Here is a 16,053-nt window from a genome sequence, read left to right on the forward strand (position 1 = left end):
ATTTACTTAGAAAGCTTATCTAAAGTTTTTTCTACTTAAACAGTTTATCACTTAAGAAAATTTCTATGAGTTCTGAACTAATAAGTATTTATTTTTTCAACCGTTTTAACTTTGTTCTAAGTATTAAATTAAAATTTTTTGTGTTAGTACTACTTAAATTCAAACCATGTAGAAACTACAACAAAGTCGAATTGAAGCAAAAATAATGTCAAATATATAAAAAAACTTTTATTACTCAATTAAACTTATGAACACAATAAGCTTAATTCTATATTAAAATAACCAAAAATATCATGATCTAAAGTTATGAAAACTTTAGCTATGTTTTATATAACTAAAGTAAAAATACTTACTAAAATAAAAACAATTGTGCATAAAGAATTTAGACAAACAGAATTTTTTATTAAATAGTTTATTACAAAAATCAAGAAAAAAACAAAAAAGTTCATTCAATAAAACTTCAATACTGTTATCAAGACCAAACATTTCTTTATAAAACTTGGATAACTTGTTTTATCATTGCGTATCCAACTTTAAAACGCATTAAAATAAATACTTGAGGCTACTATGAATAATTTATAATCTGCATGACACTTTTATAAACAATATTTATTTACAGGAAAAAAAATTAAATACCAAAAATAATAAAAGATCTAAACTAAGTATTAGTTTAAAATGTTTTCTTTTTTTTTTGCAAAAAATAATATTGCTACGAGTAATATTGCAAAAATAAGTACGAAGTGCAAACTAAATTAATTATACATTAAACAAAAATTATGACTAAATTTTAAAATAAGTTTTTATTAACATGTGATTTTTGTTCAACATGAAAAATAAAACTTATATGATTCTATGTACATATTATTTCTAAGGAATTAGTATTTCACGGTTAAGTAAAAAAGGTGATTTAAGTTTTATAGAATATAAGATAAATTGTTGAAAAACGTTAAAAGTATAAATAATATTTTCATCAGATGAGGTTTTTTTGTGTACGTAATATTTGTTTTGTTGAGTAATTTTTAAAAATCAGTAACTTTTCAACTTTTATTTTTTTGTTGATTTTTGAATTATTCTTTCATCGTGTGTTTACAAAGTCTAATCATTATAAAAACTTCTACATACATTACAATTAACTTTAAACGCTACACACACAAAAAACTCAAGTTCAAAGCTTAAACAAAAAAACTGTACAGTAAGGTATGAAGGTACTAATTCGAGGGTTAAACTGGTAAAAATTAACACTCTTCATCTATTTTTAGTTCCATTGAAGTACGCATTCCAAACACAAAAAACAATTAATAATTTACTAAGATAGTTCTAAAATCAAGCTAAATTTTGGCAATATATACATAGCTTTATAAATTGATTTTTGCAAAATGTAGTGTATATAGAATTTAGTACAAAATCTTTGAAAATACTTATGTTTTTTAACTGAAAGTCTTAACTTCTACGTATAATAATTAAAAACTATTTAATAGTAATTTAGATTTTTGATTCATTTCATTTCGAATGATAGCTTTCTAGCTAAAAATCATTTGAAAAAACATTTTATCAACAAAATATTTAATAAATAAAGTTTTACAAGTTAGTAACTTGTCTAGGTTCGTTTTCTGCTTGTTCATTATTTTCTCCTTCAGTTTTCTGGAAAAGCAAAGATTGTTGTAAGTCAGTTATTTAAAAGAAATAGTTCTTGATAAAACGTTTATCAGAAATTCTAGTTTAAATTTTACTTTAAATGCAGACAAAGTGTCCTTAGATAAGCTATATTGGTTAACATATTATTAGTTTATAAATGTAGCAAACAAATATATAGTTTTTAAAAAACAGCAATAGATGGGGAAACTTTGTAGTTGAAAGTAAAGTATTCTTTAAAATTCATGTACATTTTGTTTTTAAGTATAAAGATTACGATTATTTACTACTAAAAGTTTAGTTTTTGGTAGATTGTTCGTTTTATAACATATAGTTACCATATTTAAAATGTACCTGTAATTGTTCCTTGCACCACAAAACAGCGTCGTGAATCGACAGAAATTCACCATTTTCTCCACATTGGTCGTAATAATCGTTTCTCATCAGTATCTCACGTACACCGTCTAGTGTTTAAATTATATTTAAGAAGTAAATTATTTATATAAAATCATATTCGTTTCGCTTTTAATAATTTTAGAGTACAGTAGTCTGATTTCTAAGGTATATTTTGGTCAAAATTTGTGCATTAAAAACTAAGTTTAAAAAAAATATACTAGAAACAAGCCAAGCTAAAGTATTCTAACTTATATTGTAACTATATAACATCCAAGTATGTAAAATATAAAACTATTCAAAGTACAAACTAGAAATAAGTTTTGAAAAAACTTATTTAAGCACTTTAAAAAAAAACATATTAACTATAGAAGAAACATTATGTAGATTTTTCAAACTACTTACTTTGCTTATATAATTATCATTTAGAACGTACTAAAACTTACCAATAACATTTACAAGGATAAGCTTCACATCTTGAGATTCGTATTTCTTAAGTAACTGTTTAAAAAGATTAAAACTTATTGAATTTGGTCTGGTCAAGAATTTTTGGTTAAATTTTTTACTCTCTTTTTAAGCGTTTTTTTAAGTTGACTAAGATAATTTTAATTTATTTTTTAAAATTTTGATCTTATATATTATTCAACTAAATTTAAAACTAGATAAAATTTATAACTTTTTTTTATTAGAAATGAGATATAGTCAAAAAATTGTGGTGGTAACAGACAAACGTTAAATATATCAAAAATTTAATGCAGTCAGTGTCTTAAATTCTGTTTTACAAAGTTGAAATATTTTTAAATATAATAGCAAAAAAAAAAAAACTAATTTCAATGATTTTTATAGTAAAAAAGTTTTGCACTAGAATATTTAAATTCTTTTATGGAACCTGCTTTAGTAAACTATCGGTAAATACTTTAGAAAATATAGTTTGTAGCCAATTTTTTAAATGAACTAAAAAAATTGAATAAAACTTATTTAAGCTTTCTTATAGTTAGTCCTGTTAAAAAATTCTAAGTTCACGGTTTAACACAGTTAAGCTTTTTATTAATTGTCTAAACAAACTCCCTGATAACAGTGTTTCATGCGTAATGCAATGATCACGATTACAAACTCTATACAAATTATCTATTTTATATATGTATTGATATTAATTATCTATACAAACTAACTGATTTGAACATATCCACGGAGGGCAAATCCATGAAAGAGAAGTTGGAACAATCCACGATGACGTACTTTGTTGGTGTGTTTCCTTTGGAATTAAACTTGTCCTTTGAGTTACATTCAGCATCACACATCTTACTGAATATAAAATTTAAAATAAGTACTAAAGACTAAATTTTTAAAAATTGCATATCTGTTCAACTAGTGTAAAAACTGAAAGACATTAAAACAAAAGTATGTATTAGATTTGACTAAAATAACACTTAAAAAGTCGTACTTAAATCGAAAATAAATATGTTTTGCATCTGTTGTTGTTGTAACAAATATACAAGCCATTTCAATTCAAATTAAAGATAGGTTATATAAAAGAACGATTTACATATTTTTAGTTTAAATCAATAGAATATAAATAAAGAAGCTTTAAAGCTTAAGTCTCGTAAATGAGTGATTAAGTCAAAAAGTAAAAAATGATACCAATGTTATTTTGTTTTGAAACTATAAAAAGATAAGTTTTTCAACTTTTTATTTGTGTTAAAATTTACTCTGGTAATTCAAAGATATTTTAAGTAGAAACTAGTTTTTAAATTCACATTGAAAAAATACAAAAAATGCATATAGCACACAAAAAAAAACTAACATATCAGACTTAGAACAAGACACTTTTGCAGAACCATTTGCTTGTTTGTCTTTGGCATCTGTTTTTCAAATTTATATTTTTACTTAGTTATTTCAAAAGTTTACAAGCTAGTAAACTATACCTGGATTTATTTTGGTTGCTTTTTGAAGACAAGTTAGAAAATAGTCATTGTTTGCAAAAAATAGCAAGGAATTAAATTTGAAGATTACAACTCCTGGAGTAGGGTTAGCCTGCAAAAACATTATACAACATTAATTGAAATCACCTTAAAAAAAGTCTACTTGGGTTATTTTGTTAACATACTTTAATATAAGTTATTTTGTTGTATTACATTTTAATAAAAAATACTTCCTTAATTTTGAACAAATAAAGTTGAAAAATGTACGTTTATTTGCTTTAATAAAATAGTAGGTAAATAATCAACCACATAATAAACAATATTTACTTAATGGGTTTACAAAAGTTGCTTAAAAATAAATAACATGTTATTTATAGTTCAACTGTTAAAACAATAATTAAAAAAAATAGCATAGCTGTTAAAATACTATGAACTTAATTTTTGTGATTGATAAAGAAAGCATCTTACTTTAATTTCTGTAAAAGCGTTCTTAAGTTCGATATAAAATATATCTTCAACATTTTATTTTAGTATTTAATTTAAGTCACTGGAAATACTTGTTTAAGCATTGAAACGTTTTGAAATATTTAAGATAATCATCTCTTAAGTTAATTAAAACTCGTTGTAAAGTTTATAAAACAAAATTAAGTAACATGTAGAAACTTTTTTTCTAAATTTATTTTAAACTTTATTGATTTTTGTTAAAAATATAAAACAAAATTCATGTTGTTTGTATACATATACAAAAACTGTTAATAATTAATATTTTAGTTTACTTTTTCTAGGTTAAACCACGGTGAAGTTTAATGCCACAAACGAATTTATGCTAACAAATTTTTTTTTTTTAAGAACTGATTAAAAATAAGTAAACCAAAAATCTTTCAAAACCAAGCTTGAGTATTTCAATTCAGCATTAGTTTCAACAAAATCAAATTGCTTTGTTATTTAAACATAATTGAAAATAAAAAGTTTTCGTTTACTCTGTTCACTTACAGATGGGTAGTGCTTGATATTCTTGTAGATGTCTGAGTTGTCGATATTTCCGAGTTGATCCCACGGAGGTCTCTGTGTGCGGGCCACGACTACCAGGATGGAGAAGACCACCCCGATGAGGAGACCCAAGCCAACTCCGAGAAGCAGGATGCTCGCAAATGTCACCAACCACACAGCCTGCAAAAAGAAGTAATAAGGTAGGTTGCAACATTGCTAATAGAAACTGTTTCTACTTTATACTAAGTCAAACGAAAAGTTATCTAGCAAGATTTAGTTATTGTTGTTTTACAGCCTGAAAAAGAAATAATTACACAGATTATAAAATAACCGATTTTATTTTTACTGGAGCAAAAGAAAAATCATCAAGCAATACTCTAAATTAAAACTCTTTTAGGTATTAAGACTTAATTATTGTTTTAATTCTAATTTAACTGCATAATTTATTTTTAAGCTATACACTGATACACTTAACCGTACAAATGTGTCTAACTACTGCAAAATTTTGTAGTTTTCTCACCAAATAATAAAGTATATATTTTATACTGTTGTGCAACTAACATAAGAGAAAGCTAACACTTGAAAACATCAAAAGCTTCTTTAATGCTATTATAAATACTACTTAGTAATGCTACTTCAAATCAAAACTGCTTTGTAAAAATGTTATTGTTAAACTTACAAAATCGTGTTTTGATTTTTTGAAAAAATGCGCCGCCATTTGGATCTGAGCAATGATTCCAATCAGACCAACAATGATGATGGAACCCAAAACTGCTCGAGGTAGCGTTTCAAAAACGGGTGCAACAACCAGTATCGTCAGAAGTAGAACAACTACGGTTATGACTCCTACCATCTGAAAAATATTTTTTCTGCTAAAATTTTTGATTAGTTGTAAAAGTTTCCATTACAAAATAAAGTAATTAGATATTATCAAAGAAATCGCTATCCTTAGGCTGTGTTTAATTTGCAAAATTTTTACTTTATCGAACAAGCTTTATCAACAGCCATAAAATCTTGGTTTTTAATCATAGTAAAAAATGGTTAATTTTAGAAAATTAGGAAACATAAATTGTTTAAATAATTATTTTTAAATTTTAAAAGACAAAAGGAAAAAAACTATTCTTTTAAGAAATTTAAGTTTAATTAAAGTTTAAAGTGGTTATAAATAGCTTTACTTACTATCTTAAATTCATGAAATAAAAAAAATAATTATTGAACTAATTAATTATTTACACAAATATAAAACAATAAATAAAAAACTAAAGCAATCCAAAAATTATGATATTCAAAGTAGATACCTTAGAAATATAAAAAAGCTGAACTTACTAAAAAAATTTAAACTTTATTTATGTACTTGAAAATTTAACTATTAAGAGCAAAAATAGTACAGACAACTTTTTACTAAAAAATCATACAGACACTTCAACTATCTTTCAATCTTAAAAAATAATAGTTTAAAATATTTTCTTATGTTTAAATTTTTAGAACTGTTTATCTAGCAAAACTAAAAAGAGAGCAAATGTAAGAAAAATAGTCATGGTGTTAACAGTTTTCTTAAATATATAGACCAAAAATCATATTATTAAAAAAATTACCTGTGTTTTTCCTCCACTATTGACTTGTATTTCACACCTTGCCAGAGCAGCTGCAGAGGGAAAGCAGAGAAAGAAAGAAGGAACAAAATTTGCCACTCCGTAAGAAAGAAGTTCCTAATTATTTAGGTTATTATTCAGAACTATTTGACTATAAACTAGTTAAAAATAGAAAAAATTGATTATACTTTTATAGAACTTTTTGTGTTTTAAAAACATTTTGCATAGATAATCTTTTTTTACTGTTCATTCAATTTATAAAAACATTTCAGAATTTACGTTAAAAAAGCTAACAAAATAAAAAAAACATATTTTATAAAACCTCCTAATTTAAGCTGTTAAGGAACATAAGAAATAAAAAGTAAAAGTTCTCAATTTTTATAATTAAATGAACTTAAAACGGTTAGTTGACAAAGTTTTCAGCTAGATAGAAATTTTGAGACATAGAATACATAAAAGCTTTAAAAAAACAAAAAAATTTTTTAGTTAATTCAATTTTAATGTATTTTTATATAGAAGAAATAGGTCTTTGAGTTCATAGTGTATACTTTACAAAACAATAAGTTTAAAAAAGATATTTCATTTAGTTCTACAATTTCATAAAGCTTAATATTATTGATAAAGAAAGCATTACAATTAAAAAAAGTTAACATTGTAACTAAAAAGTTATAGATTGTTAATATCGACAACCTTTTAGTATCATCTTTTTCAGCGCAAACGCTTAGATCCTTACTAAATTTTATTGTTAATTCAATTAAAAAACTAAAATTTAACCTGGTTAGGGTCAATATCATACCCAAAACGCGCGCCATACATTTTCGCTAACGACATATTTATAGCAAGTGCCACTATGGCGATTGAAATGGCATCACCAATCAAGTCTTGCAGCAAACTGAGGGGCGGGACCCTTGGTGCTGGAAACCTGAAATAAATTTTTGTTTTGTTTCAAATAAGAAAAAAAAGAACCTTAACTATTAAAAAACAAGTTGTATAACCGTTTACCCAGTTTCAATTGCTCCAACGATTGGAACTCCGAAGTTCGCGTTGAACCTTCCGAAATTTGATGCGATGATGGCAATTATCACGACAAACACTTCCGTCGGTATCGGCAATGGAAGCCTTTCTCTGCAAAACAATGAGCAAGTTTGTTTTACGTGACACACTCAACTACACGTTTTAATAAATTTAGAAATGACTCAGCTTTAAAAATATCTATTCAGCAAGTTTATACTTTGCTAGTATGAAACTACGAAGTCATTTAAGTACCGTTTTTAGTTGCAATAGTACAGTTTCAATTGTCAAAACTAACTTGTATTTCATGTTAATATGGCGTCCAATTACTAGTACAATGATACAAACAATTGAAATGACGAGTGTTGCAACATTTGTACAGCCGATCACTCTGAATATTTCAATCCATTGCTGTAAAATGTAAAACATTCCCTAAACTAGGTGAAATGAAGCATGTATTATAACTGTTGCTTTTTAACATTTTTAACATTTTAAACACTTAACTACATGGTAATTTAAATTTTCATAAAGAAATACCATATTTTTATTAATCTCGACCTCGAAATTTAACAATTTATTAATCGTATTCTAAATGCAAATATAATTTCACTCAAACTTTATTCACAAACTCAAAAATATAACTCTCACCAAAATAACCAATCCGAATCCGCTTCTCCGCATGGGGGTGATGCCGAGTATGCTTGGCGTTTGTGCCGTCACCACTAAAACTGCAGCTCCTGACGTCAGAGCTTTTATGAGGGGTTGGGACAGGAAGGAGGTGATGAAACCCATCTGAAAGATACCGAAAGCGAGCTGAAAAATAAGTGTTAAGTTTACATGCTATTTTTAGCGATTTGTTTGAAAAATATTAGAAGCAAAGTTTTGGCAAAGCTAAAGTGTTTTGTCATCATAAAATAAGTTCTTATTAGCCTAGTGCTTATTATTTTTATTGTTATATTTCATAAAATACATAAGTATTGAAAAAAAATAGCAGCCCATTGAACTTTACTTTTGCAGTTTTTGAAAAAAATTATTGAGCTTAAGATTATACGATTTTTCTAACAAACTTTTGCTACAAATTAGTGCTTAACTTTTTACTTCAACTAATAAACTTGGAAGATACTTATTTTTTCAAAACTTAAGGAGAGAATCGAATACCTATGTATATTAAGATTGCAATTTTTTCACAAGTAAATTAATATTTACACATAAAATAAGTCAATATCACTTTTTTTCACTAATTTATATTATATTAACTAATTTATATGCTAATTAAGCTATTTTAACAACCTGTATGATTCCAACAAGAAAAGTCAGAGCCGAAGCAACTCCGATTCTTTCGAAATCGAAATCTGTCAGACTTGAACCACCGACCATTGGACTAGCTTGTGTCTAGTTAAAAAAGTATTTTAATACATAAGTTTACACCTTTAAAAAGACTATAGACGTTATAAAGTTAAATTGTGTTAAAGTCAGACTGACTTTAAAAACCTTAAATCTGTTTATGCTATTTTACTTATTTTTTTTGTGTTTTGACAAGGCTAACACTCTTGGGTAAGATTTTACAATAAAAGAATAAGACATGTAAGCGTTAGTCTCAGTCAATGTTAAATAAGATAGCTTTTAAACAAAACTTTAACGAAATAAAATTTAAACAAGCACATTTCTACTAAATAAACATACAGTGCTGATTACGTTTCAAAAACAAAACAAACTAACAGTGGAATTTTCAACTCCCGAAGACATCAGTTGCGTCAGTAACGTGCCGCCGCCGCCGTCCGTGCTTCCCGACGGCACCAACCGCTCCACGGAGGCGCTGGTCAGCAGAGAGGTGACGGCGAACGTCCCGATGGAAATGTGCCTGGACGTTCCCATCAGCGTGTAGAAGAGGACTGGGAAAAACGAAGTGTACAGGCCGAAGACTGGCGACAGGCCGGCCAGAATGGAAAAGGCTAAACCTAAAGGAATTTGGTGTTGATGTTTGAGAAAAAGAAAAGAAATTTGTTGGATGATAGAAAAATTATTTTATACTAAATAGCAAATTTTTTATTAGTAAATCATACATAAATTGCTTATTTCAATATAAAGCAGTATAAAAACAATAATTTGTAGATATTCTAAATAATACCTTAATTTTATTTGCTAAAAGAAAAATTACACTGTACATTGAAAAAATATAGGAAAATGAAATATTTATACAGCACCTTTAATTACTCGTAAATTTAAACCATCAACAAACTCTGGGGAATGTGGACGATTCCAACCGTCAGCCCTGAAACTAGGTCACCCACGAACCACTCTTTGAACTGGTACGCTTTTATCCAGTTGAAAAAGGGGAAGCACCCGACGACGCTGTTGGCCAGGTTTCTCCATTTGCACTTTTTCAGGCAGTCGAGTGTGAAGCCTTTGAGAGTTTTCTCTGGAAGCTTGTTTTTTTCAACTCCCTTTTCGAACTTGGTCGTTGTCTGTGCCGTACGCTCGATGTGGTATCTAACTTCGGGATTCGTTCTGAAATAGTTTAATTCATAACTTTTTTGATTATTTAAAATTATAAATATAGTAAGTTTATGAGTAAGACAGTAAGGTGTCTGTATTATTTTTTTTCTTTTAAATCATCTTTGTTTTTGCTTCTAGTATATAATGAAATTAATCCTACTTAACTAACTATTAATCTTTAAAAGTTAAAAACGAGTTTGTTTCTATTGCATTGGTAAAATATTAATAAAGCTATGATCAATTAATTTCTTTACAATAAAGCAGTTTTAACCTTCAAATATTCAAACTGGGAAATCTTAGTCTAACTAACTTATTTTGTTTATTAACTGAAAAACTCTTACATCTATTTTCTGACAAAAGCAATGAATATTCACTGGATTTACGCTTTTCCATAACGTATTGAGGTCATTAACAAAAATATTAAATGCACTTGAAAGTTTTTATTGCCCGTTCCAGTCAATTGAATAAAACTTCAAATATATCTCGCGTATATTAATAAGCTACCCGTACGTACACATGTTATACAAATATTAGCTTTTTACATCTCTCATTAAAAAAAGAGCTATCAAAACTTGACATGAATTATTCACCACCATGCAAAAATACATTGGAATAAAACAAAAACAAACTGTCAGGAAAAATTTTAAATTTACTTAAGATAGATCATATGTGCAAAACGTTAACGTTTTAGAATATAAGATAAAAAATGCTAATACTAAGTTACATTAAACATTCATAATAATACAAAAATAACCTTTCTTCGTTGTCCATTACCGACATATGGGTATTAGAAAACAATCTAAAATGTTCAAAAGTGTTCAACTAAAACTAAAATAATCGTGAGTTCTTTTCTATAGCTATACTATAATTGTACATTTTAATTATGACATAATAATGAAGATAAGAAGTGAACGTATTTTTTATTCAAATACTTTTAATTGTTTGAATGCATTTGGCTAATTAAATTTTTAAATGCTGATTTAATTTTTACATTTATGTTAAGTTTATTAAAAATGGTATATAAAAAGTTTTCAAAACTTTAATAATTAACAAAATTTTTATAAGCTTGCACTTTTTTTCATAAAAAAAAATCACTAATAACTTTTAATGCAGATTTATTTAAAATTTTTATTTGCAATTGACTTAAATAATACTTATTGAAAATGGATTGATACTGTTTGTTATAGTAAGTAAAAATAAAACTTTATTACTAATGTTTCCTCTTAATTCTAAAAAAAGTAACACTGTATTTTCTAAGTTTAGGTTCTTGCTAGTCCTATCTAAAAAGAAACAAAACATTTAAAAAATATTTATTAAACATGAAAGTTATTAATAACACATCTGTTTAAATATTTGTGCAAGATGGTTTTTATTGAAGTTTATTTATTTATTTTTTATTGCAGTAAATGCTGTATATAAAACCTACAAAAGATTTTACTACTAAATAAAATAAATATCAAGTTAATTTATAAATAAATCAAAACCAATTTATATCATTCTGTTAAAGAAAACTAGCAACGAACGATAGTATATTAATTGCCTACTTTGAGTTTAATTACTAGCTACGGTAAGAATCGCATAAAAAGGTCAATTGTCATCTGTTATTAAGTTATTGCTACCTTGACTTATTGTCTTCTATGCGATTGTATATCATTAGAATTCATAAAATACTATTCTTTGTTATTTTTGTGTGTGTCATGTACTGTGATTTAAGTTAAAGAGTAACACAAAATAATTTAAAGTTGGTAAATTTTATATAGTTTTAATAATTTGTTTGGAAAACCAATAGTTACTTTATTTTGAAGCACATGTTTTTAAGTCATCATAAAGTTATCAAAATACAACAATATTTTGAGTATAAATACATATAACCTAATTTTGAATTGTTTTATCTTACAAATTATGAATGTGAAAAGCATTTTTTTCTTTAAAACTTTGATCCGATGTGACAAAACATTAATTAATAAAACTTATTACTAAAATGTTTTAATTCTACTACTACTTTTCACTAAAAACTTAATATCTAAAGCAATCGCCTGAACTTATGTATCAAATACTTTTTTATGGCTTATATTGAAATAACTGGTAATGATATTAAATGATTCAATTTTAAAACACCAAACAATTCTAAAAATTGTAGTTTAAGTTTTTATCACCTTTCATAAAGTAGTATTGCACACTTAGACTGCTTGTAAATAAATTATAAGTTTTTGTTCAATTAATTGTTACATTTAAATAACTAAATACTGAACTTTATGAAGCATAATAACAACTTTTAAGAAAAATAATAACAAAAATTTTAGCAATTGAAAATTAATTGATTGTATACATAAACTATAAAAAGTCTTTTTTTTTTACTACTTAGTTAAAAAGTACTGTTTAGATTAAAAAGCAAACCAGAGATAATATTTTACAACTACAAACTTATTTTGATTTCACTTAAACTACACTAGTTCAACTTCAAAAACTCTAAGAAATTATAACACTAAAACAATTATCACTTATCTAATTTTCAATAAAGCTACGATAGTTTTTATAAAGCATCTTTGTAAACTTATGACAAAAAACTTGTTAGAATTAAACTTTTACAATCAAATTGTATCCATTTAACTTGAACGATAGTTTTAAGTAGCACCCACACAACTTCAAACATATTAGTAGTTATACTAGCTGATTATATTAAAATATAAAAATTCTAATGAGTTCAACTTTATATAACGATAGTTTTGCCAGTTACTAACGATTAACATTTTTAATTTAAAACAATATCTTTACATAAAATTATTATTTTACTTTTTAGTACGTTAAAATAATTATTAGTTTTGCATGCGAAGTAGCAGACATATGCTAGATTTGTATGAAAAGTATTGACTCTTTACAAAGAAATAAACTAGTTACACAACAATTATTTTTGATTAAAAATTATATCACACGCATCGACTAAAAACTTAATCAAATGAAGAGGCCCTTAACCAGCTCATTTACTTTTATACTTGAAATCCACAAATTTGTTTGTAGACAATATACCCTGAAAAACATACCAGGGTTGTTTTAGCAAATAACATCTGCGCGCATAAGCATTAAAACAAATAAATCCAACCTCGGTATATCTTGCCGAAATGCAATTTTTCTTTGGCTTCTTTATTTAAAACGTTAAGAACAGCTAATAGCGACCGCTAATGCCTTCCGATTAGCAGCTCTTTCGCACTTTAAGCTTGAACTTGTTGTCCTTCGGCGACCACCAAACGAAAATGTTTTCATTTCTAACTGTGACGTCACTGAGAAACACACAAAAATAGGTAAGTTTCGGAAGTTTTCATTGGCGGCTTCGGAGTTGTTTTTTACGTAACGGCTAGTACAAAACATAAATTGATCGACAAAAATAAAACGGTGATAAATTACAGTCGTATTTTTAGTTTGCCTAAAACTTTCGTTTAATAAAACAAGGGAATTATTTTTATTCATTGTTGAAGTTCATTAATTTCGTTAATTTAGTTTATGTCTGTTTAAACTTTCAAAGCTGATTTAAAGTTTACAAGTAGGTGTGTAAATAGCTAATACTACAAAAAAAAAAGTTCCAATTAATATTTATATAATTCAAAAAATAAACAAACACCAAAACTAAGACTCCAGTTGTGCTGTTTCAAAGCTTTAGAAACAAATGTATAATTTTAAACTTAAATAACTTTTTTAAACATTTGTTTATGTTATCAAAATTGAGAAAGGTTTGCCTAAAGTTCAAGTAAAAGATTTTTTTTTTGCAATAAACTTCAATCAAAATAACTAAATATTGTTAATTGATGAAAATCGTAATATGGTACTAGTAAATAGAATTACTCTTTAGACTATCTTGTTTGATTTTTTACAGCTTACGTTTAATCATAAAACTTATATCTGGTATACAGTCCTGTTTTAAAAGAAAAATTTAGAAAAAAATTAAAACCTGTATTTTAAAGATAAAAACATAAAAAGCATAACAAGTTCTTAATATATAGCCAGGTAAAAACTTGTCAAACTCTGCATATACAGTAAGTAGTGTGCAGTTTTCCTACAAGTGTTCACAGGTACTTTAATAGTTTATACAATTTTCAAAGTATGAACATAATAAAATCGACTAAAGTAACATTTTAAAGGCATTTATTATTTTTAGATGACTGAAATAGACAAGAGATTCGTGTTATAAAGTTCTTAATTACAATTTTTATATATACAATTTTTATTTTATAACACTTAAAATTATTTTTATTTGCTCTACACTGTAGTTTTAATTCATAAGCACAAGATTACAAGTTTAAAAACTTGCATTTATACATAGTAGTGTTATTAGTCGGATACTTAGTAATTATTTCAAATACATTTAGATTATAATAAGATGATTTTTTTGCAATATTATATGTACGGCAGAAGTAGTTAATGAAAAAATGAAAGTTAAAAAACTGTAAATTATATATTTTAAAACAACTACTTTGTACACAAATTTCACTACTTATTAACATAAGTCAATAAAATGCTGGCAAACAAAAACATTTATTTTGATTTTTCATCGAGCTTTTCTTGTTGGAACTTCTTTGATAAGACGCCTTATAATACTTTATACTATGTTTTAAAGAATGATAAATGTCTATTTTGATATGGTAAATCTGTTTTATCTGCTTTCTATATTTTATACAAACACTTGAATTATTTATCAAAAAAGTTTTATTTAATATAACTTTGTTTAAGTAATTAATGTGGTCAAAACGCTTTTACCTTTTATTTTATAAGTTTTTGTTTATAAAACGATAAAACAAAGTGTTCAATAAGTTTGGTAAAACGACCTGGTCTACTAAAAACCTATTAGTTATCGATTTTTCACCGCGGATACCGTTTATTGTCTTGTAAAGGACAATATTAAGAGTCAGTACATACATTTTTTTTCATGCACTTTTGGCATTTAAAAAATCATTATCTGTTGTGTAAGTATATATATGTAGCTGTAACATAAGATAGCAAAATATTTTTTACACAAAAATTTTAATATTATAGCTATAAAACAAACATTTTTACTATAGCTTATTTTTAACATATTTTTTTTAGTTTTCTAAATACACACTTTTTATTTAAGTATAAGATCTAATTAAAAATGTACTAAACAAGTTTATTTGAAAAAATCGTAATACAAATTCTAAAAACATTTTAATTATAAAAATTGCAATTTCTTTACCTAAAATTAAGTTGTAAAAAGTAATCGTTTTAAAACTAAACCGTTTATTTTATACGTTTTTAATAGTCTAATAAGGTAATTTTTACAATATTTAGTATTTTTTAAGTTTAAAAACTTAAGTTTTTAAACTTTTTTCAACAACTTAAACTTATAAAAACAAATTAAACTCATCTTATAAATTTAAGTGTCATGTTACTCAAAAACTTTTGCATGAATATTATTTTTGCTTTAACAATGTTATTTATGAGGAATGTTTAATGTATAAACATTTAATATAAAATGTATAAGTTTAGTGGTTTTTTAAACTAAATACATATATACAAAGAGCATATTATGTAAAACAGATACTACTTTATACGTGTTTCGGACTTAATGCTTTACGCACCAAGTCTTTCTCAGAGTAATGGTTATTTAATTCATTAGTATTTAAAAAAAAGTGTATAAAAATTAATACACATATTCGCTTTACAACCTAAAAAATATTTTAACTTAAACGAGTGTTGTTATACTTATTGAGGAACGTATTATGGCTGCAATTATTTTACTGCTTGTGACATAAAAACACTTTGATAGTTTGGACCAGACTTCAATTGAAAAATACCTTAAGATAAATAAAACATTTTACTTTAGTGAACAGTACATGAACGTTGTTACAAATGTCTTAACTTAAAAAAATCATCTAGTTACACGAATCTTATCTGTAAATTATGAATGCTTCACGAATTTATGTATTTATCTTACAAACTTTACTTAAATATTTCTTTTTTTTGATGATTTCATGTTTTATAAACCTTTTAGTAGATAAATTGTGTCA

At 25.7% G+C, this 16,053-nt stretch overlaps 1 protein-coding gene across 1 annotated transcript; it reads right to left on the minus strand.

Moving 5' to 3' along the window:
• Positions 1-403: 403 nt before the first annotated feature.
• LOC145844561 (sulfate anion transporter 1-like) lies at positions 404-10,900 on the minus strand. The gene is made up of 17 exons (XM_082951958.1): positions 10,791-10,900; positions 9,780-10,048; positions 9,260-9,498; positions 8,831-8,932; positions 8,189-8,353; positions 7,839-7,951; positions 7,532-7,654; positions 7,304-7,451; positions 6,533-6,646; positions 5,617-5,790; positions 4,941-5,117; positions 3,951-4,059; positions 3,830-3,887; positions 3,198-3,330; positions 2,472-2,526; positions 1,987-2,096; positions 404-1,641 (listed from the first exon to the last, which is right to left on the minus strand). The coding sequence occupies exons 1-17, from the start codon at positions 10,814-10,816 to the stop codon at positions 1,579-1,581; spliced, it is 2,178 nt and encodes a 725-aa protein (XP_082808084.1). The 5' UTR covers positions 10,817-10,900; the 3' UTR covers positions 404-1,578.
• Positions 10,901-16,053: the final 5,153 nt, after the last annotated feature.

The sequence above is a fragment of the Thalia democratica genome, chromosome 9 (assembly GCF_965202585.1).
Source record: "Thalia democratica chromosome 9, ktThaDemo2.hap1.1, whole genome shotgun sequence".
Lineage (NCBI taxonomy): Eukaryota > Metazoa > Chordata > Thaliacea > Salpida > Salpidae > Thalia > Thalia democratica.

Excerpts from the sequence above, each read along its gene's own strand:
- LOC145844561 (XM_082951958.1), bottom strand. The coding sequence starts at position 10,816 with ATGTCGGTAATGGACAACGAAGAAAG. Across the intron at positions 8,933-9,259 it reads CGGGAGTTGAAAATTCCACT|ACACAAGCTAGTCCAATGGT; the intron begins GTTAGTTTGTTT and ends TTTTTTAACTAG. Across the intron at positions 3,888-3,950 it reads AGCAACCAAAATAAATCCAG|ATGCCAAAGACAAACAAGCA; the intron begins GTATAGTTTACT and ends TTTGAAAAACAG.